Here is a 20,928-nt window from a genome sequence, read left to right as displayed (position 1 = left end):
CAGTGAGGGCTGAGTGTGCAGCGGTCTGTCCCGAAATGACTCCTGTGCTGGGCGGAGGGGGCAGCCCCGCGGAGGTGCTGCCTCCCTCGCCCGCCAGGTGCTGCCCTCCCTCGCCCACGCCTGGCTGCCTGGGGAGCTCCCTGTCAGCTGCGGAAGAGAAGGGAATAGTGCAGACAGGATCCCGGGCGACGTGGACACCCAACCTCCGTGGGCGGAACCAAGGTGACAGCTGGCCCAAGTGTGGCTCTGCCACAGGCAGCATTCAGGAGGTTGGCCAGTTGGCCAGCTTCAGAAAGCCCAAGATGGGAAGCTTGGGGGTGAGGCGGTTTGGGGAGAGGCACCAAGTGAGGGTGCTGTGTCCCACAGAAATGCCTCCATCTCATAAGCAGGGCCCAGGTGCAAAGGGGCTGTGGCAGCAGGGACAGAGGCATGACCCAAGCAATGGACTTCCCCAGGTCTTAGCACAGCTCCAAGCCCAGCCCCAAACCAGCAAAGACCAGAGCTAACCTGTCAGTGTGGTCAGCGGGTGGGGACGCATCAGGAGCCTGGTGGCCATCTGACTACACGTAAGCCACAGTCATCATAGAGATGGGGGTGTACCCCTTGTGTACAGAGGGGGCACAGAGGACTGCCGTCGAGTCAGTCACCTCCAAAGGAGGGGTCCATCTTGCCAGGACGGTGGCAGCAGCTGGCACCAGGAACCCACAGCCGAAGTGTGGCCTTGAATTCGTGCTGTTTTGCCAAAAACCAGAGCACGCAGGGCTAGGGAGGAGGCGAGGGGGCGTGGCCACCCACCATACCCCTCACTGCCCGATGGGATCTCCGCTCAGCATGTCTGCAAGTCCTGGTGTGCACGGAAGGACCTGGTCCACCAGGGCCCTCCCAGTGAACTAGAAGCCACGCTGGCCCCTGACCCTGGGGTCCTCGGGATGACTGGCAGGTGGAGGAGAGGCTCTGCTTTGCGCTGGGACAATGGATCTTGACACCACGGAGAAGCAGGCCAGGGCCTGGGAGCTGACCTGTGTTTACCCCAAAGTTCATATGTTGAAGTTTTAACCCCTAGCACCTCAGAAGTGATCATGTTCGGAGATGGGGCCTGTGGAGAGGTGACTGCGAAGAGGCCCTTCTACCAGGCGACTGGAGCAGAGACCAGCACACAGACACGCACAGGGAGAAGGACCATCTGCAGGCCTCAGAAGGAAGCTGCCTGCCCACGCCCTGATCTCAGACCACCAGCCTCCAGGATTGCGAGAAGATACACTGTTTGAGCGGCCCAGACTGGTGCTTTGTTACAGCTGCACAAGCTGACTAGGACAGAGCTTCGACGGGGCAGGGACCCGTGTGGTCACGACAGTCAGTGGGCAATGGTGTCCCAGGAACACACAAGGTCCCCCAGGCCCCGAGCCCTCAGGCATCCACATGGGGAACGATGCTAGCTTTGGGGTTCAGATGGACTTGTGACCAAATGGACATCTCCCACCCATGCCAAGGAGTTGGTGGCCCCTGAGCTTTTCATGTAGACATGGGGGAGAGGGCAGTCTGGGGGAGCCAGAGGGCCGGGCTGAGCCTTGTCTTCCACCTGCCTTTCCAGACTCCTCCCCTCCCCATCTGAGTTCAAGGCAGCCCAGAGGGTGGTGGAGAGGGGGAGGTGTGGGATCGGGCCTCCACACCCTCCACTCCACCCCCAGGTCCCCCCAGGGCCCGAGGTCCATGCTCCTGCCCAGGTGAGTTCTCCACTCCTTTCTGTATCTGCACCAGCAAGTGCTCCTTCACCTACTCTGTCTGCCCGGAAGCAGTGGGGCTGGGGGCTGGGGTTCTGTGCCACCCCTTGTGGCTTCCTTGCCCCTTGTCCCCAACTCTATAAGACATCCCCAAATCGTCTTCAACTGAGCATGCCATCGGTTTCCTTCTGGGCCCACATATGGAACCAGGATGTATTGGCCTTTACTGCCGCTGGCCACCTGGAGCCCACCCTACCCCCACCTGGCAGGGTGCAGGGAGCAGCCCCGCTGGGCCTCTGGGAGTGGTCCCCCTTTGAGCAGAAGGCAGAATGAGAATAGAGCCTGCTGCCCCTTTGGTGCCACCAGAGACCCCAGCTGGGTGTCCTAATGGCAGCTGTACCGGGGCTTCCTCCGCAGCTCAACTTGCTTTCCGTCCTGGGACCCATGGGTGGGGGAAGGGAAGCAAGGAAGCTTGCTCCAGCCAGTGTTCGTTCACAAAGGGCGACTCCAAGCCCAGGGTGTAAAAAGGCACTTTAAGGGGTGAGTGGCAGGATGGGAGGGATGAACGCAGCTGACAACAGACTGAAGCTGGTCCAGCCCAGAGGGTCAGCACAGGCTCGAAGTCACCGGACAGCAGTGACCCTCACGGGGCAGAGACCTCCAGGTACTGCACAGGGTTTGAGAAGGGGCCTGGCCGGGCCCAGTAGTCCACAGCTCGAACCCGGTAGGAGCCAGAGACGACAGCGGTGTCTGGGGACACAAAGGTACACGCATGTTCTTGAGCATGTGACCCCCCTGAACCCACCCCAAATTCCTAAAGGCCTCTGACTGCAGGCTTGGCAAGGCCCTGGACCCCACCCCACAGGGCACCGGGCTGAGGCCCAGGAGTTGGTGGCTGACGCACCTGGGCTGAACACGAAGAGGTTGAAAGTCGACGGCTTCCGGCTGATGGGAGCATACACCTGCCCATCTGGGGAGAACTGGATCTCATATGTCCACAGGCACCTGGGTCAGTCAGGACCAGGGCTGAGGTCCAGGTGGTCAGGCGGGGCAGGGCCCCCAGAGCCTCTTCCCGCCAGCCTCCTCCCTGGCTCTCCCAGCAACCACAGGCCGCACTGGCTGAGGGGAGGGGAGGGGCCTACCCCCTGCAGTGCCCCCACCCCACTCAGACAAGGTTGACTGCTATCTTCGCGTGGGGGCAGGTGTGGGAGCGGAGCAGGAAGGGGGCGTCAGGAGGGGGGCAGGGTACGGAGGTGGCCACACTCACGCACTTTGAGCTCATGCGCTCATCAGACCAGACCAAAAGCAGCTGCCCACGGGTCAGGGGCAGAGCGCGGAGCCGGGTCACCTGGGAAGAGCGAGGCACTGTGACCGGGGAGCGGGGTGGGCGGGGCCTGGGTGGGCGGGGCAGCGCGGAGACTTGCCTGGCCCGGCGGCTCCTCGGGGGGCGCGCACACGTGCACCAGCAGCAGCGAGGGCAGCGGGAGCTCGGGGCGAAGCGTTAAGCGGCCGTCCGCGGGGAAGGGGCGCGGCTCGGTGGCCACAGGATCCTGGGGACAGGGGCGGGTACTCAGGACCCTCGGACCTGAGAGCAGCCCCGCCCCTCAGCCCCCATCCCACCCCGCCTGCGGACCTCAGCCGCACGCATGCGCCGGAACTGCTCTGGCGAGGGGAAGACGGGCCGGCCCAGGCGCTGCCACTCGCTGTGGGGACTGCAAAGCCGGTTGTCCAGGTAGAGGGTGACATACACGAGCCCTGCGGAGCGAACAATGGAGCCACGCCTCCCGGCTCGTCCCCTCCAGACACACATCTGTGCTGAGACCAGCCCTCCCTCGCCCCTCCCTGGGACCCCTCGCTCACCCAGGCTCTGGGGCACCCCATGCAGGCGCAGGGTCAAGGCGACGCTGCGGTTGCGGTGGGCGCGGGTGTCATCGCTCGCGTAGACCAGAACCGTGGCGCGCCAGGCGTCGGCGGAGCCATTCGGGCGGTGGACGCTGGCCAGGACGCCCACAGTGTGGTTGGTGTCCAGCACCACCCCGGCCTGCGACACCTCGGCCCAGAGCTGCTCGCCGTCTGCGGCGCATGGGGCAGTGGTCACCACACGGAGGCTGCCACCCCTCTCCTCTCCCGGGCCTGGCTTCTCACCCTTTGCTCCCCTCCACTGGAGTCCCCCACTAGGAGGTCAGTCACTCCACCACCTCGATGGCCCACCTAGAAGGACACATCTCTCTGCTCCCCGGTCTCCTGGGGCCTGGAACGGCAGGCCCGCCCAAGCAGGCAGCACCCAGGGTGTCGCTGGCCCCGTGCTTCCAGCCCCAGAAGCGGACGCCCAGCGGCAGCTCACCCAGCAGGGCCAGCAGGCCCATGGCCGTGAGCACCGGCTTGCGCAGCAGCTGCACGTGCGGCGGGCGCGTGTTGTTGACCTGGAAGCGAGCGGTGAGCGTGCGCTGGGAGAAGGGGTGCGGGTGGTAACTCAGGAAGGCGTTGTCATTGCTCAGGAGCGCGAATCGGACGGAGGAGCTGCTGTTGGCCACCAGCAGGTTCTGGTGCTGCGCGATGACCTGCGGGCATCCAGCAGCTGGGACCTTGGCCTCCAGGCCACCCGTCTCACCGTTCCACTGCAGAGGGACGAGGCCCCCGGGGGGGGGGGTGCCCACCTTCACAACCATGGCCGCGTAGGTCACCTCAGCCCTCCACGGCTGTGGCAGGGACCAGCCCACCAGCGGGTCTGCCTCGTCGTTGTAAATGGGGGTCTCCGCGAACCTGGGGAAGAGCTGCTGTATCTGCTGCACGACCTCCTTCTCCTGCTCCAGGATGTTGATGGAACTGCCGGCGCCCTGCGGTCAGCAGCCGGCCTCAGCATGGCGGTCAGCCCGAGACTGCCCCGAGGGCCCGCGGTGGTCCAGGCCATACCTTCTTGTGCAGGGCGATGTAGTCCAGCCGCACGCCCACCTCCCCGGTGAAGAAGTTGGTGCCGTGGTGACAGTGCCCCAGGAGGCCCCAGCACAGCGGAGAGCGCGGGGGCGGGTGGAAGGCGTCCCCGGGGCCGCCCAGGCGCAGGGCGGGGCTGGCCGCGCGCAGCCCCTCGGAGCAGGCATCGTAGTAGTTGAAGAAGCCTGGAGGAAGGATCAGGGAGTCCACCTCCTCCTCCCACGTGAGGGGCCCCGCCCCCTCAGCGCCGCAGGGCCCAGGAGGCCCCGCCCACCTTGCATAGTCATGGACACGTTGTCAAAGTCGTGGTGGTCCGGCTCATTCCACGTCTCGAAGTTCCACTTGGAAACGTGCGCCAGCCCATACCGACCTGCAGAATGTCCCTGCTGTCGACTGTCCCTCTGGGGCAGGGGAATGCCCATCCGGACTCCCACTAGGGGTGCCCGTGGTTTGGGGTTTGGATGTCGGGGCTGTCTGATTCATGCGAGTCTACTCTCGCCTCGCCAGCCCTGGCCTCCCTCCCTATCAAGTTCTTGACGGAGAAGATTGGTGAGGAGGCTGGGGGGGGGGGGGTGAGAGGACAACCAACCCCAGAGTACCCACACCTGTCCCCTCAGGCACCTCCCTCCTCGCCCACCAATGTATCTCCTGGCCAGGAGGGAGACCAGGTCCTTCCACTCAAACACCTGTCGTTTGTCTTCAAAGTCGGTGAAGTGTCCAGAGGGGCTGCCCATCAGCTCAAAGCCTGCAACACAGGAGGGTGGCTATCCCACTGCCCACCCACCCACGCAATCCCCACGCTTCCCCATGCCTGGGCCCCACCATGCCGGCACCAAGGCCAACCCTGGCTGAGCAACCAGTGAGGACCCAGAGGGGCCAGGTCATGAGGAAGGCACCTGGTGGGCAGAGGTCAGGGTCGGCCACTTACCTGGGAAGAGCTGGTTCTCCCTGAGAAGGTCCAGGTACCCATCCAGATGGGTGAAGTTGTAGCTCAGGCCCTGTCCAGCTGACCTCCTATAGAAGGACATGAAAATGTCAGGGCAGAGATGGCCCTGGGCTGGAACCAAGGCCTTCAAGCAGGTAGAAAATCCACAAGGTGCTACACAGGAATCAGCTTCAGACACATGGGCCCCTCCCCTAGGAAAAACCAGCTACGGTAGCCTATCATTCACAGCCTAGTATGAACTAGTGCCTGTCCTGGGACCCCCACTCCAAAGCTGTCAGGGGCTCTGAACAGCTCGGAGGTCAGAGGTGGGGCAGGCAGGTAGTTGTCTGGGAGAGATGCAACAGGGTGGAGGAGGGGAAAAAAGGTGTCCTGCAGACAGCTGGCCCGGAGCAGGGCCTGGTGGGAAAGAGCCTGAAGGGACCTGCTTCTCTGTGCCCCCTGGCGGCCAGGGCCCCGCCCTCCCCCCCACACTCCAAGAGGCGACGTGGACAGACAGGAAAGGGAGAAGGCGCCATTACACAACTCAGATGTCCTGGGAACGGGGTGTGACGGGGGGCAAAGGGTCAGGCACGGAGGGCATCTCCGAGGTAGCATCAGGATCCCCCAGTGATGGGCCCACCCAGCAGTGAGAGTGCCCGGGGGGTAGAGGAGGCAACATGTGCAGAGGTCCTGGGGCAGACATGAACTCACGGTAACTGAGTGGCAGAGAGGTCGCTAGGAGACCTAGGACAGAATGAGGATGTGACTGTGAGGTGAGGGCCTTGTGACCAATGAGGAGGGTCCCCAACCAGGGTGGAGTGGGGAGCCCTACCAAAGATGCGAGCAGTGCCATGATTTTGGGGGGCTTGCTGGTTTTAAGACAGTATTTTTTACAGCAGTTTAGGGTTTACAGCAACAGAGAGGGAGGTACAGAGGTTTCCCATCCCCGCCCTGCACACCTACACAGCCTTGCCATGATCAACCCCCCACCAGAGTGGGCACTGTGACGATGGGTGAAACTGCATTGACACAGCCCTGTTGCCCAGAGACCAGGGTGCACATCCAGGTCATTGTGTGCATTCTGTGGGCTTGGAAAGGTGTGTAATGACACGTATCCACCGTTGTCGTGTTGTACAGTGATCCTCACCTGTTCACCCCTCCCTCCACCCAAACCCTGACAAGCACATTCTGTTACTGTCCTCAGTCTTGCCTTTGCCTGTGATGTCTGGAAAGGATCCCTCTGGTGGCTAATTGGAGTCAAAGATGGTTCCCCAGGGGGAGGTGTGGTGTCCAGACAAGGAGGGGCTGAGCAGGGGGGGGTGGATAGCGTCTGCTGATACATCCAGGTGAGTGGGGGTGCGGTGGGGTTGGGGCGGGGTGCAGCATAGCCCTCCGATTTTGGCTTGAGCAGCTTTACAGGGAGGGGTGCATGGCGGAGGCAGGCAGGGATAAGCCAGCAGTAGCATGGGTCTTGGATTTGCCCAGGTCGAAGTGGACCTCTGACCCTGGGGCTTGGAAGAAAGCTGGTGGTCCTGGTCAGGCCCCTGCGAGGCGGTGGGGTAGGTAAGCAGGTGGCCCAGGTCAGGTGCTGCCTCGTGAGGAGCCAGGCAGGTGGATTGGCAGGGGTTCTGAGGCCTCCCTTGAGGACATGCCTGGTCCACCACAGATCTGAGGGATGAAGGTGGGAAAAGCAAGAGGCCTGCACTGTGACAGTGGGGGAGAGGAAGGGGGTCACCATGGATCAGGCCCTGAACAGCCTTTGTCCATCCGTCCATCCCACTCCACAGCCTGAACTCTGTTCCCTGAACACAGCAAGGATCTGGACAGTTCAATCTCCCTCCTCCAGGTCCTTCTCTCCCCCGCCGAGGCAGAGCATGGGCCTGGCCTTGGAGTTCACCGGCGGTGCACAGCAGCCTCCTGCTCCTCCCAGCTGCTTGCCCTCACTGGCCCCTCTGTGCCGGGGCAGTCCCCAGCAGGACAGACATGAGCACAGCGAGGGTCTCCCTTCCCCCAACCTTCCCTCCCATCCAAAGGTCACAACCGGTAGCAAAAAAAAAAAAAAACTTAACAAACACTTGGGTAAAAATTAAATGTGCACAGTAGATGGGTTCCAAAGTCCCACTGGTGTGTGTTGGGGGAGGGGCAGGCCCAAGCAGTGGTGACCAAGGGTGAAGTGAAAGCACAGAGTGCCCTCCAGGTGCCTGGGCACGAGGCCCACGGGCCACACAGTGCCTGGCACACAGCAAGCCTTTGTAAATGCTAGTCCCCGCTCCGTCCTGAGCCAGCAGGGTACCTCGGGGGAGCCCCGCGGCAGAGGTGTCCCCAGCCTGTCCCTCTGGGTGAACTTGAATGCCTGCTGGACCAGCCAGCCTTGGCAGCCACGTATGCCCTGGGGGTCAGTACAACCTGCCCTCAGGGGCCAGGAAACCCAAAGGTGGGAGCTAGAAACCCTGGGGCAGTCCTTGGGCTCCACAGTAGGTGCCTCTGCCCCTTGGGAGGGGAAATGGTGTCCTATATTCAGGGGTGCAGCGCGCAGCCCATCCCAGCACTCCCCCTGCAGAGAGGCCTGGCACAGACCAGACCTGGCCACCCATCGACCCCCAGGGCCCCTCTATCCTGCCGCCCTGCACCGGGCTGAACCTGAGCGCGAGGCACTAGCGGAGCCGCCTCCTTGCACGTGGGCCTGGGAGGCGACTGCTGCACAACGGTCTCATTCACCGCGCGCCGCCGGCCAGTCGGTGGCACCAGAGACCCCCACCCCTGGGCCTGAGCGCCTGCACCGCGAGGACCGAGCTGCGCCCGGGCCTGGTGAGTGCCCAGGTGCGCGGAGCAGGGATCCGGGCGCAACTGCATGGGGGGGGCGGGGCGGGGCGGGCGGGCACCAAGCCATGCGCGCTCGTGCTCGGCAGTGGGGGCCCGAAGAAGTTGGGCGCGCGCGCGGGAGGGTGCGCAGGGCGGGCGGTGGGGTGGGGAGTGGGCGGAGTGGAGACCCAGGCCGCTTGCTCCGGAGCAAGGGGATGGTGGGGAGGAGGTGCGTGGTGGCGGGGACCCGGGCCGCGGGTGCTGGCAGGTGGGTGTGGGGGAGGGATAAGCGCGGTCTGCGGTCCCCGGATGGGGGTGGGAGAATGTCCGGGCCCAGGCAGGCCGGCGGTGGCCTGGCAGGCGAGTCTGCCTGGCCTGGGCCTTCTCTTGGGGAAAACGGGAGTGCACCCCCGGCCTTTCGGGAGAAACTCGGGTCTGGTCCTCAGGGCCCTGGAGACTAAACGGGCGCTTCTTTTCACTTGTAAAGATACAATATTTCCTTTCCAAATAAATGCACTTAACAATTTTAACCCGCGACTTAAAAATATCAAGGAAATAGCTATGTGGGTGTGGCAGGGAAGGGGCAGGTGCTGAGGGTGGTTCAGCCGGTGGAAGGCGCTGGATCCCTCAGCCCCTGCCTGCAGCCCGTAGGGCAGGGGCAGAGGGAGCCTGGGAATCCTCCCCCGGAACCCAGCCACCTGCCCAGGAGCCTGGCCAGACCACAGGATGGTCACAGCCTTGATGAGACAGAGGAGCAGGCAGAGGACAGGTGTCTGTGGGTGTGAGCCTGTTGCCCAGGAGTCCTGCTACTCTCTGAAAGGGCAGATGTGACCTCACCTGCATTTCTCCACCTGATTGACACCCAGCCTGGGTAGGAACTGGGGGAACATCAGGCCTAGTCCATGCTACCAAAGACAGCCAAGGCCAGGCCCCCAGGGCAGCTGGCAAGACCCAACGCTGGGGGCACTGAGAACAGCCTCCCTGAAATATCTCCACCTGCTGAGAACCCCACCAGGTGCTGCAAACCCAGCCAGCCTCTGGAATCCTGCCCCCTTCTGGAGAGGGGAGGGCCTACCTCCCACCTCCTTTCCCCAAGTAACCACCCGTCCTGTCCCAGCACTGCCCACCTCCAGTGCACCCAGGAGCCCTCCTTGCTCAGCCCCACCTGGCAGCCCCCACCTCTGCTCACGGTGCCCCCAGGGAGTCTCCTCACTGCCAGGAGGTAATGACCCCTCAGTAGCTGCCCTGCCCTCCCCACCCACCCCACCCCCCTGAAGTGCACCTTATCTGCCCGAAGTTGGGGCCTGAGGCCCTGAACTTGACTCATTCCACCCAGACCTCCGGTCAGTAAACCACAGCTCCTGGTCTTGGCAAACAGCTCCCCCCCAGGGCTGAGTGGGTCCCAGGCCAGGCTTGTGGGTGCAGGGAGGCCCTGGCTCTGCCCCACCAGCCCCAACACAGACTCTTCAAGGGCAAGGAATCAGACCTGGAGATAGAGTGCCCTTCACCTTCGCAGTGAGGGAGCTCACCCTCAGGGAGGTGAGGGCACCCTCCCGTTCTCTGGCCAGCCCCAGCCCCGCTCCCATCTTTGCCCCCAACTGGGGCTCCTGGTCTCCCCGGCCAGGCCCAGGGATTCGAGGCCAGGGCAGGGCTTGTAGGCAGGCTTCCCGAGGTCCCAAAATGGGACCGAGTGTGGAGGGGCCTGTGTGGGAGCCCTCAACCTTGCACTGTCCCGTCCCTGGAGAATGGAGATCTGCAGGACGGTTGGCCACTGATCTTAATCCCCCCTCAGAGGCCAGCAGCTCCTGTAGGGAGAAGCAGGGCCCGGCCAGGGCCGGGGCTTCCGGGGCCAGCAGCCCAGGCCAGCGCAGCCCGCCAGCCACCAAAGGGACCACCACCTCCAGGAAGGGGGAGCACGTGGGGCCTCGGCACCCCATGGAATGGACCCCTTCTCACCCACTTCTTTATTTAAAAAATGGGGGCCTGAGGTCCTGAATAATCACTGTAAAAACAGCCCTTAGTTTTATCATGTGGGGCACAGGGGGGCCATGTCACTCCTCGTTTACCCCATGTCGGTCCTGTGAGAAGTCCTTCCCCCACGGGGCGAGAATGTGAGTGCAGGGGGCCAGGTGCCTGCCCCTCACACAGGGTTGGTGCAAGCTGAAATCTGGGTGGTTGGGCTCAGGGGACAGACCTGGCATCCACGCCCCATAGCAAGATGGGCACACCTGGCTAGTAACAGAATCTCAGTGCCCAGCAACCCTCCTGCCCTCGGCAATACACACGCGCGTGTGCACACACACACACACCCTCCTTTCCACACAAGGACACTGAACAGAGGCCCTAGAACTCAAGCACCCTGACTCTGCCGGGCCCACCCTCAGCGGCAGCCCTGGCCTGGGAGGCTGGCAGCTTATCAGAGGCCACACAATGTAATTATCCGTGAGTCTCTAATCACGGCACAGTTCTGCAGACTGGCGGCTCAGGTAACCCTCCCCGGGAAGCACGTGACTCAGCAGTCTTTCGGTAAATCATTTAACTGGCAGCCCAGCCCAGCAAGCCCAGCAGTCAGAGGCCAACTGCAAAGCAGGGCCTGCAGGTCAGGCTCGGGGGTCCCGCCAGGCAGCGGACCCTGGCCTGAGAGGACCCCTCACTACCCACCGAGCCAGTGAAGGTCTCCCTCAGGTAAGAGTCATTCCGGAGCCTGTGCAGGGCAGTGAGGCTCTGGGGGCTTTGGCCACAGCAGAGGCCGGCTCTCTGGGGAGAGGACCAGGCCATCTTCTTTCGGGGACCCTCAGGCATCAGGCAGGTGGCATATAAACCGCCCTGGGCCCCGGGGGCCCCTGTGAGGTAAGGCCTTCAGAGGAAGGAAACAGTTTTCATCCATCCCCTCAAGGGAAGAGCCACAAGTCCACAGGGACTGTGCCACCTGCCACACCTCCCACCCGGCTGGCACCCCCTCCCCCCACGCCAGGCAAATCCAGGCCTGGTCCTGGACTGGCTCTCAGAGCTCTCAGTACAGGCAGTGGAGTGACCAGGCCTGATGTGACCACGCCGGCAGCTTCAAGAGCTCAAGTGTGAGCTGAGGTCAGCACAGCTGCCAGGCGTGTTGCGGGGTGCCACACTGAATGCGGAGTGCGGGCCGGGCTGTGGGGCACCGTGCTCTGAGTGCTGAATGCGGAGTGCGGGCCGGGCCGCGGGGCACCGCGCTCCGAGTGCGGAGGCCGCCAGGCTGGATGGCAGGCACGGTCCAGCTCGCGTGTTGCAGGTGCGCCTGGGTGAGGAGGCAAAGCCCAGGAGAGCTGCCTCGCACTGGAAAGGGTGCCCTGCGGTGGGAACACACTGCTGGCCCTGCAGAAGCCATTCTTCCAAAGCAAGTGCCAGAAGTCACAAGGGCCAGGCGGGTGGCAAGTGCTGCTGTGTGAGCCCCCTTCCCTGGCGTCTGCAAGATCTTCCTCTGGCCTCTATGCCCCCAGCGCCCGCAGTGCAGAAGGGACCTCAGTGGTCTGGAAGGGGGCATGGGGTGAGGGCAGGACCTACGCCTGGACAGGGAGGTGGGGGGCTGCAGCAGAGTTTGGGTCTGGCTTCTGTGACGAACGTCTCAGTGCCCCAGTGTTGATGCCCACTTTTCCATGGCAGGTTTTCCCGAGGGGCCTGGCACCCCAAGATGGAAGAGTTCCCTGAGCAGCAGGGGGGAGGGCCGGTGCTGGTCCGCCGGGGGCCCCCGGAGCCCCCAGGCCTGCATAAGACGCTGAAGTCCCGGCTACAGGGGAGCTGTGTGTGCAGCGTGCAGAGGGCCCGGGGGCTGCTCCTGGACCTGTTCCCCGTCACCCGCTGGCTGTGCCGGTACAGCCTGCGGGAGGACCTGGCGGGCGATGTCATGTCCGGGCTGGTCATCGGCATCATCCTGGTGCCCCAGGCCATTGCCTACTCGCTGCTGGCTGGGCTGCAGCCCATCTACAGTCTCTACACATCCTTCTTTGCGAACCTCATCTACTTCCTCATGGGCACCTCCCGTCATGTCTCCGTGGGCATCTTCAGCCTGCTCTGCCTCATGGTGGGGCAGGTGGTGGACCGTGAGCTCCTGCTGGCTGGCTTCGACCCTGCCCAGGACGGCCCGGGGCCCGGGGACAACAGCAGCACCCTCAATGCTTCCGTCACCACGCTGGCGCTTGGGCTGCAGGACTGTGGGCGTGACTGCTACGCCATCCGTGTGGCCACCGCTCTCACGCTGGTGACCGGGATTTACCAGGTGAGGAGCCGCCCTGTGGGAGGTCCCGCCGAGCTGCTGGGGGCAGCCCCCTGAGGTGCTCTCTGCTTACCCAGAAGGGCCAAGCCCCGGGAAGCACAGGACAAAGCAAGGCACAGGCAGAGGTGGGCCTGAGATGGCACCCCAGGGCAGAGTGCTTGAGGGGCTGAGAGGGCCCGAGAGGGCCCAGGGCCCCAGGAGCCCGTCCAGCCAGCTGCAGCCTGGGCAGGGATAGGTGGCTGCAGTGTGGGCTCAGCTGCAGACAGGCTTCCTGTCCCAGGTGGGACCCCGGGGAGCTGCTTGCCTTTAGGTGGCCTCCCCTGTACCAGGCCTGCCCACTCCAACCCCGTGCCGCCCGGCCACTGGCTCGGGGTCTCTCCAGAGGGGCAATGCCACTCACGGGGTAGGAGAAGGAGCTGCCTCCAGGGCTGGCCAGGCTCTGGCTGCGGCCACCCTCCTCAGCAGCGACGGACAGCCTGCTGCCCTCACAACACTCTGCCCACAGGTCCTCATGGGCGTCCTCCGACTGGGCTTCATGTCCGCCTACCTCTCGCAGCCGTTGCTTGACGGTTTCGCCATGGGGGCCTCGGTGACCATCCTGACTTCCCAACTGAAGCACCTGCTGGGCGTGCGGGTCCCCCGGCATCAGGGGCTGGGCATGGTGGTCAGCACGTGGCTGAGCCTGCTGCGCAGCGCCGGACAGGCCAACCTGTGTGACGTGCTCACCAGCACCGTGTGCCTGGCTGTGCTGCTGGCCTCCAAGGAGCTCTCGGACCGCTGCCGGCACCGCCTGAAGGTGCCACTACCCACGGAGCTGCTGGTCATCGTGGTGGCCACGCTCGTGTCCCACCTCGCGCAGTTCCACGCTCGCTTTGGCTCCAGCGTGGCCGGCGACATCCCCACTGGCTTCGTGGCCCCCCAGGTGCCGGACCCGGGGCTGATGTGGCGCGTGGCCCTGGATGCCGTGCCCCTGGCCCTCGTGGGTTCCGCCTTCTCCGTCTCGCTGGCAGAGATGTTTGCCCGCAGCCACGGCTACCGCGTGCGTGCCGACCAGGAGCTGCTGGCCGTGGGCTGCTGCAACGTGCTGCCCGCCTTTTTCCACTGCTTTGCCACCAGTGCCGCCCTGGCCAAGAGCCTGGTGAAGACGGCCACCGGCTGCCGCACACAACTGTCCAGCGTGGTCAGTGCCACCGTGGTGCTGCTGGTGCTGCTGGCCCTGGCCCCACTGTTCCGGGACCTGCAGCGGAGCGTTCTGGCCTGCGTCATCGTTGTCAGCCTGCGGGGGACCCTGCGCAAGGTGAAGGACGTCCCGCAGCTGTGGCGGCTCAGCCGGGCCGACGCGCTGGTCTGGGTGGCCACAGCGGCCAACTGCGTGCTGGTCAGCACCGAGGCCGGGCTGCTGGTGGGCCTGCTCTTCTCGCTGCTCAGCCTGGCTGGCCGCACACAGCGCCCACATGCTGCCCTGCTTGCCCGCATCGGGGGCTCCGGCTTCTACGAGGACGCCACAGAGTTCGAGGGCCTGGTTCCCGAGCCGGGGGTGCAGGTGTTCCGCTTCGCAGGGCCACTCTACTACGCCAACAAGGACTTCTTCCTGAGATCCCTCTACAGCCTCACGGGGCTGGACGCGGGGCATGTGGCCGCCAGGAGGAAGGAGCGGGGCCTGGAGGCCAGGGCCAGCGAGGGAGAGCCCGCTGAGGACCAGGACCGGGACCCAACGAGCAGTGGGGCTGCTCTGGTGCCCACGGCGGCTGGCTTCCACACAGTGGTCATTGACTGCGCCCCACTGCTGTTCGTGGACGCAGCCGGCCTGGCCACACTGCGGGATCTGCGCAGAGACTACGGGGCCCTGGGCATCACCCTGCTCTTGGCCTGCTGCAGCCCCTCAGTGAGAGACGCCCTGAGGAGAGGGGGCTTCCTTGGGGGGGACCAAGGGGACCAGGGAGAGGAGGGGCAGCTGTTCCACAGCGTGTACAGCGCTGTGCAGGCGGCCCGAGCCCACTACAGGGAGCAAGCGCCCGCCAACTCCTCGCTCTAGGAGAGGCAGCACCTGCCCCGATGCCACTCCCTGCCAGCGCCCACGAGGACACCTTCACAGCACCATCCTCACACCACCGATCACCCACACGGTTCCTCCCACGGACACGTGGGCCACGTCCTCCGGGAAGGACAGGGAGCAGCGGTGCGAAGCTGGACCCAGTGCTGTGCGTCTGCGGGGCCGCGGGGCCAGTTGGACACTCACTGTTACTGCTTCCTCTGAACAAAGGCCCCAGGACAATCATGTGGCCTGCAAGATGCCGAAAGGACACTGTTCCCTTGACCCTCATGGCCCCCACCGTGGCCACCAGGTGAGAGCTGGCAGCTCTGGCCAGGGGCATGAGGGTCGCTGTGTCTCTGGAAGCCCCCCAACACACACACCCAAGTGTTCCTTACACCTCGTGCTTAGGCCTGGCTCCTCAGGCGCGGGGCCCCTGCACAGCCCGACTCAAATACACACACGAACACCCAGCCTGGGCGTGTGCGGGAACACTTGCTGGGGCTGGGTCCGGCCACAGATCCAGGGCAGTGGAACACCAGCTCTACCCTGAGCTTCCAGGGTGACCTCCAGTAGGAAGCCAGCTGTGTCCGGTCCAGGAGCTGCCCTACACCCATGGCCCCTGTGAGCCAGGGAGGACATCCCTCCCCGCCCCCACAGGATACTTTGCTAGGAAGTGTAGGGCGATGGCTCCTCAGAGCGGGGTTCCCCTCCCCCGGTGCCCCCACCACCGCCCACACTGCACTGTCCTCCACAATGGACACAGCCTCAGTCTTCACCTCCGTAAAGTGGGTTCTGCCCTGCTACTCCCAGGCTGCTTACCCTCCATCACCCACCTGGCCGTGACGAGGTCCAGCAGCCAGTGGGTCCGGACCTGCTCGATGCCACCATGAGGGACAGCACCCACATAGGCCAGGTTGAGCTGCTGGTCCCAGCTGAGGTCATACTGGTCAGCCCGACTGTGTGGCAGTGGGGGGCTGGGGACAGAACAAGAGTGTGAGGGCATTAGTCTCTGTGAGTGGGGCCCACAGACCAGACTCATCAAACATCGAACACCCCACACCCACAAAGCCAGGGCCTGGGGCGGCCTGGACCACTGGGTTCCAGCAGACCGACTGGGGTCTGCAAGCGAATTATACTGTCCTTGATGTAATGCAATGACCTCTAACACCAGGAATATGAAGTCTCATGTTCGGGGGGCCAGGAGCTCCCAGAGGAGACAGGACCACATCCCCACCCTGCTCCTTGCCCCACCAGCTGCGGATCTGAGCTGGACACAGGGATGGGAGACAGGCCCACTACGGGGGTGTCCTCGTTCCTGGGGCTCCCCCTGGGAAGGCTCTGGTCTGCAGAGAAGCGTCCTGTCCTGCCTCGCCTCACCGGGCTCTGCCACTAGGTAAGCTCAGACAACAGGGGGTCCCCACTCAACCAGAACCCCCCCAAACACATGGAGCCTGGGACCAAGAGGACACCCTCACTCTGACTGAGGGTGGACCCCAGAGAAAGGGCTGGGACGGCTCGGGAGGCCTTCCTCACTCCCGACGGTTCTCCTCACGCTCCACCAGCGGGTCCCATAGGCCTGGGGCGGGGCACGGCCCCGGCTTAAGAGGAGCGCGCGGCGGAGCGGAGGCAGACGGGCCGCTGAGCCTCCGCTGCCCGCTGCGCGGCGCTCACCAGAAGCCAGTGCTCCTCCAGAAGGGCCGCAGCGGCCGCAGCGCGCGGGCCGCGTCCACGCGCACCAGGAACGGGGCCTCGGCCAGGGCCGCCGGGGACGCGGCCAGCAGCGCGGCCAGGAGCGCGAGCAGCACCACTCCGGGCCCCGGGGGGCGCACGGCCGGGGCGCGCATGGCTGGGGCGGCGCGGGGCACCCCCGGCCACTGCAGGCCCGCGGGGTCCTCTGCGCTCCCGGAGCCGAGGTCTGCGCCACGCCGGTCGGTTCCGCCTCCGGGTCGCGCGCCACATGACCGCCGCCGAGGGGCGGACCCTTGGAACCTGGGCCTGTCGGGGCTGGGGCGGGGCTTAAGTGGGCCGGGTTGGGGGTGTGAGCGGTGGGCGTGGACAGTGCGGGGCGTGGGCGGGCCCGGGGCGGGGCTTAGGTGGGCGGGTGAGTGGCGAGGCCGGGCAGGCTGGTTAGGGTCCCTCCCCGCTCCAGCTGCGGGGGAAGTGGACCGCTGTTCCTCCTGGGAAGTTCCTTCCGGCGCCCCCTCCCGCGTCGACCCGGATGACAGTCCTGTGCCGCGGGCTATGCGCGGGGACCCGCCTTAGAAGCCTGGAGGGTGCGCCGCTGTTCTGTGGATGCGCCAGAAGGGGCCCTGGAGGCCAGGAGGTGCCTAATAGGGGCTCCAGAGGCTGCTTGCTGGGGAGAGGTGGTCACCCGTGGGTCACTAGGCCCAGCCGATGGATTGGAGGTGTGGGAAGAAGGGCAGGCTCTGCCCTAGCCAGTTTGGCTCAGCAGTTACAATGTTGGCCTGCAGAATGGAGGGTATCGGGTTCGATTCCCCGTCAGGGGCACCTACCTGGATTGCGGGTTTGATCCCTGGCCCTGGTCAGCTCTGGTGGACCCTGGTCAGGGTCCTGCGGGAGGCAGCCGATCTGTGTGTCTTCTCACATCCATGTTTCTCTCTCCCTCCCTCCCTTAGGCTCTTTCTAGAAATCAGTAGGAAATATCCTCTGGTGAGGATTAAAAAAGAAAAGCGCAGAGTCAAAGGTGACCCCCAGGGCTTGGGGGGGCATTTTCTGAAAACGGGGCTGTTGCAAACACATAGGTATGGTCGAGAACAAGCTGCCTCTGAGAAACTAGGTGACATTTCTCGTAGATGGTGGGGTGGCCTGACCGGGTGTGAGAGGGTCACAGTGTGAATTTTTACACTTTATTTTATCCTCACCCGAGGACATTTTTCCATTTTTTGTTCAGATAGAGTGGGGGGGGGGGAGGGAGAGAGAGAGAGAAACATCCACGTGAAAGGGACACATCGAGTGGCTGCCACCCGCACGACCAACCAGGGCCGGGGACAAACTGCAACCGGGGTACGTGTCCTTAGCAGGAACCGAACCCAGGTCTCTCTGGACCGCAGGCCGACGCTCTAACCACTGAGCCGAACCGGCCAGGGCTACACTTTATTCCTTTAAAATTCTCACCGGAGGATATTTGTTTCCCCATTTATCTTCAGATAGAGTGGGAGGAAGACAGAACAAGAGAGAAGCAATTGGTTGCCTCCCACACATTCCCGACCAGGACTGAACCGGCATCAAAACGGCAACTCTTTGGTCCATGGGCTGGTGCTCTAACTGCTGAGCCAAACCGGCCACGGAGGATCTGTACACTTTAAACTGCATATCGGCTGAGTAAGTCATACAGCCTCACACCACTCATCCCACGCTCCTGCGCGGCCCATCAGACCCATTGCCCCACCCTGCAGCCAGCCTCGGTCCCGGTCTCTAAGTTGCTGATAACTTTCTAAAAGTGATGAGATGTCAGCTGCAGAACCAGCAATGCTGTGAGGCCCGGGATGGTGAAGCTGGGTGGAAGCCACAGCAGGGGCACCTACACCCTCCGGCCACACAGGAAAACCGCAGCGTCCTGAGAGTAGATGGCTGCAAACCTGGAATTCTAAATCCAGCCAAAAATACGCTTCAAAAATGAGGGTCCAATAGACATTTCAGAGAAACAAACTCCGAGAACGCTGGTCATGAAGGAGACGGTGAACAGTGTCCTTCTGGGAGGAGACTGATCACAGCAGACCAGGGACAGGAGGGAAGGGGACAAAAGAGAAAGTCTAGTGAGGAGTGACTTGGAGAACGATAATAATATTGTGCGGGGCTGACGCTATATCCAGGGGATTAAAACGTGTGATAACGATGTGGAAGCTGGGAGGGAGTGTGCGGCATGTGACCTGCCAGCCCCGACCAGGGCTGTGAGTGTGACCTTACTTGGTGAGGAGATTTTGCAGTTGGGCTTAAGTTAAGGATCTTCAGATGGGGAGATTATCTTGGATCATCCAAATGGGCTCTAAACATCATCCTCTGTGAGGAGGCGGCAGAGGGAGAGGGACATTGGAGGTACAGTCGTCCCTCGCCACTTCGCGATAGAGTGAAGCCGTGGAAATCCAAGAGCAAAGTGGCGAGGGACGACTGTGTATAAATACCGAATCCTTCGCAGGAAATTCATTTATCGCGGTACAGTCTGAAACTGATGAACTGCCATAAACCAGGGCCGACTGCAGAAGAGGCCAGGCCTTAGAAAAGAGATTCGGCCCTGGCCAGTTTGGCTCAGCGGTTAGAGCGTCGGCCTGCGGTCTGGAGAGACCCGGGTTCGGTTCCCGCTAAGGGCACGTACTTCGGTTGCAGTTTGTCCCCGGCCCTGGTTGGTTGTGCAGGTGGCAGCCACTCGATGTGTCCCTTTCACATCGATGTTTCTCTCTCTCTCTCCCTTCCTCTCTCTCCCTCCCACTCTACCTGAACAAAAAATGGAAAAATGTCCTCGGGTGAGGATAAAAAAAAAAAAAAAAAGAAAAGAGATTTGAAGGGTGTTCTGAAATTGGTACTCAGTGTTTGTCTTCATCAGTGTGGGGAGACAGCAGCACAGAATGATTGTTGTGAAGGGAGACGCTCACACCCACAGACCCCTGGAAAGGAGGCAGGGCCACACGGCGGGGGTGGGGGCATTGTTGCAGGTCATTTCTGTCTCTGGCTGAGTAGAAGAGAAGGAGGCAGGCGGGGGCCTTCGACTGGGCAGCACTCTCCTGGGCATGGCCCCTGTCCACAGTAGCATCAGTCTCTCCCCTTCTTCTCTTAAACAAAGTCTGGCTTGTATCTCCAGACAGGTAAAAACATTTCCCTTCCTCCCCTCCCCCGTCTCTCTGCCCCTGACTATTTAACATATGTGTATTCGTTTATTTTCTGTATTCCTGACTCTCAGCACCCTGGCTCTGGAAAGACGGTGCCCCGCCCTCCCCCCCCCCCACACACACACAGCAGTCCCTGGAGACTCCCCTGTGACAGCCTTCGATTACAAATTAATCTGTCCAGAGCCCACCCCCACCAGCTCCTCACCTCACCCTCAGATGACAAGCCAGGTCCTAGACAACTAGGGACTGCCCTCCCCACAGCCCAGGCTGCTGAAGGCATTCACACGACCCCATCCTAACTCCCTCCCCCTCTCCCTCTGTGAAGGCCCCATCGAGACGCTGGGCCAAGCTCTCTTGGCTCCTGTGTCTGCTTCCTGGCACAAACTGGTGCCCCCCATGTGGCCCTGCCGGCCCGGTGCACCCCTTCTCCTGGGAAATGTTGTTCCTTCAAAGGTGAGTGTCTTGCTCAGCTGGGGTGGCTCAGTGGCTGAGCGTGGACCCCACACAAAGACGTCGCTGGTTCGATTCCCGGTCAGGGCACATGCCCAGCTTGTGGGCCCGATCCCCAGTGGGGGGCCTGCAGAAGGCGGCCAGTGTTCTCTCTCATCGATGTTTCTCTCTCTCCCTTCCTCTCTTTCTAAAAATCAATAAAGAAAAAAAAAAGAATAAATAAAGGTGAGTGTCTTGGTTTCTGTCATCTCACCACATCTGATTAGAACAAACCCCATACAGGTTTTAGAACACACCTGTGTGCTGCTGCTGAGATGGAGGGAGGCCATCCACTCTGAATGCAAGGAGCTGGACAAGGCCCCCAGCTGGCCTCAGGGGCACTTGGTCCTCCCCACCTGAAAAGCACATATAGGGCATATGCTATCCTAGACCTGGCCCACAAAGGCTGGGCACCTGGGGACACAGCAAGCCCACAGTGGCATGGATTCACAAAGGGCTGTGTGGTTTTGTAACATTTGCTAAACTAAGATAATGTGACCCTGGAGGTCACCACACTGTCTCAGGTTCCCTCTGTCACATTTCCCCTCATGTTGGGGTAGTGCTGGAGAGGGGAGGAAGTCGAGTTGTGGGAACACTGGCTGGGTTGGCCCTTGCGTTTCTCTCACTCACAGTCACTTGTCTGCAGGGTGAGGTTGATGCCAGACATCCTGGTGCGGAAACACCATCCAGGAACATCCTTGGCAATGAACCAGGAGGGCGACTCACACAAACTGCTGGGAAGGAATTAAACATGCTGCCGACTTGACATGATGTGCTGACAGGGGCCAGATAAGTTGGAACCTCACAGCAATGTGACCAGGCCATCAGACCAGTAGGGCATCTGAGACTAATCACAGCCCTGGAAAGTGCATTTTCCAGTGGGCAGATGAAAGAAACTTCACAAAGTTCTCTGCAGACTTGGCAGCAGCCTT

At 62.7% G+C, this 20,928-nt stretch overlaps 2 protein-coding genes across 4 annotated transcripts; one reads left to right on the top strand and one right to left on the bottom strand.

Annotated features, from left to right (window-relative positions):
- Positions 1-2,083: 2,083 nt before the first annotated feature.
- IDUA (alpha-L-iduronidase) lies at positions 2,084-15,690 on the bottom strand. Of its 2 annotated transcripts, none has more exons than XM_036267414.1 (13): positions 15,497-15,690; positions 5,581-5,666; positions 5,290-5,397; positions 4,927-5,022; positions 4,635-4,837; positions 4,379-4,558; positions 4,066-4,282; positions 3,582-3,794; positions 3,355-3,476; positions 3,146-3,271; positions 2,993-3,069; positions 2,626-2,726; positions 2,084-2,471 (listed from the first exon to the last, which is right to left on the bottom strand). In XM_036267414.1, the coding sequence occupies exons 1-13, from the start codon at positions 15,664-15,666 to the stop codon at positions 2,365-2,367; spliced, it is 1,806 nt and encodes a 601-aa protein (XP_036123307.1). In that variant the 5' UTR covers positions 15,667-15,690; the 3' UTR covers positions 2,084-2,364. The 2 variants fall into 2 exon arrangements, with proteins under 2 accessions (XP_036123307.1, XP_036123312.1); XM_036267419.1 differs by having other exon boundaries at positions 15,483-15,576.
- SLC26A1 (solute carrier family 26 member 1) lies at positions 12,047-20,704 on the top strand. Of its 2 annotated transcripts, none has more exons than XM_036267401.1 (2): positions 12,047-12,631; positions 20,660-20,704. In XM_036267401.1, exons 1-2 carry the CDS (start codon positions 12,047-12,049, stop codon positions 20,702-20,704), a joined length of 630 nt encoding a protein of 209 aa, XP_036123294.1. The 2 variants fall into 2 exon arrangements, with proteins under 2 accessions (XP_036123294.1, XP_036123285.1); XM_036267392.1 differs by lacking the exon at positions 20,660-20,704 and adding an exon at positions 13,134-14,663.
- Positions 20,705-20,928: the final 224 nt, after the last annotated feature.

The sequence above is a fragment of the Molossus molossus genome, unplaced genomic scaffold (genome assembly GCF_014108415.1).
Source record: "Molossus molossus isolate mMolMol1 unplaced genomic scaffold, mMolMol1.p scaffold_m16_p_1, whole genome shotgun sequence".
Classification (NCBI taxonomy): Eukaryota; Metazoa; Chordata; class Mammalia; order Chiroptera; family Molossidae; genus Molossus; species Molossus molossus.
This window is presented reverse-complemented; position numbering and strand designations above follow the sequence as displayed.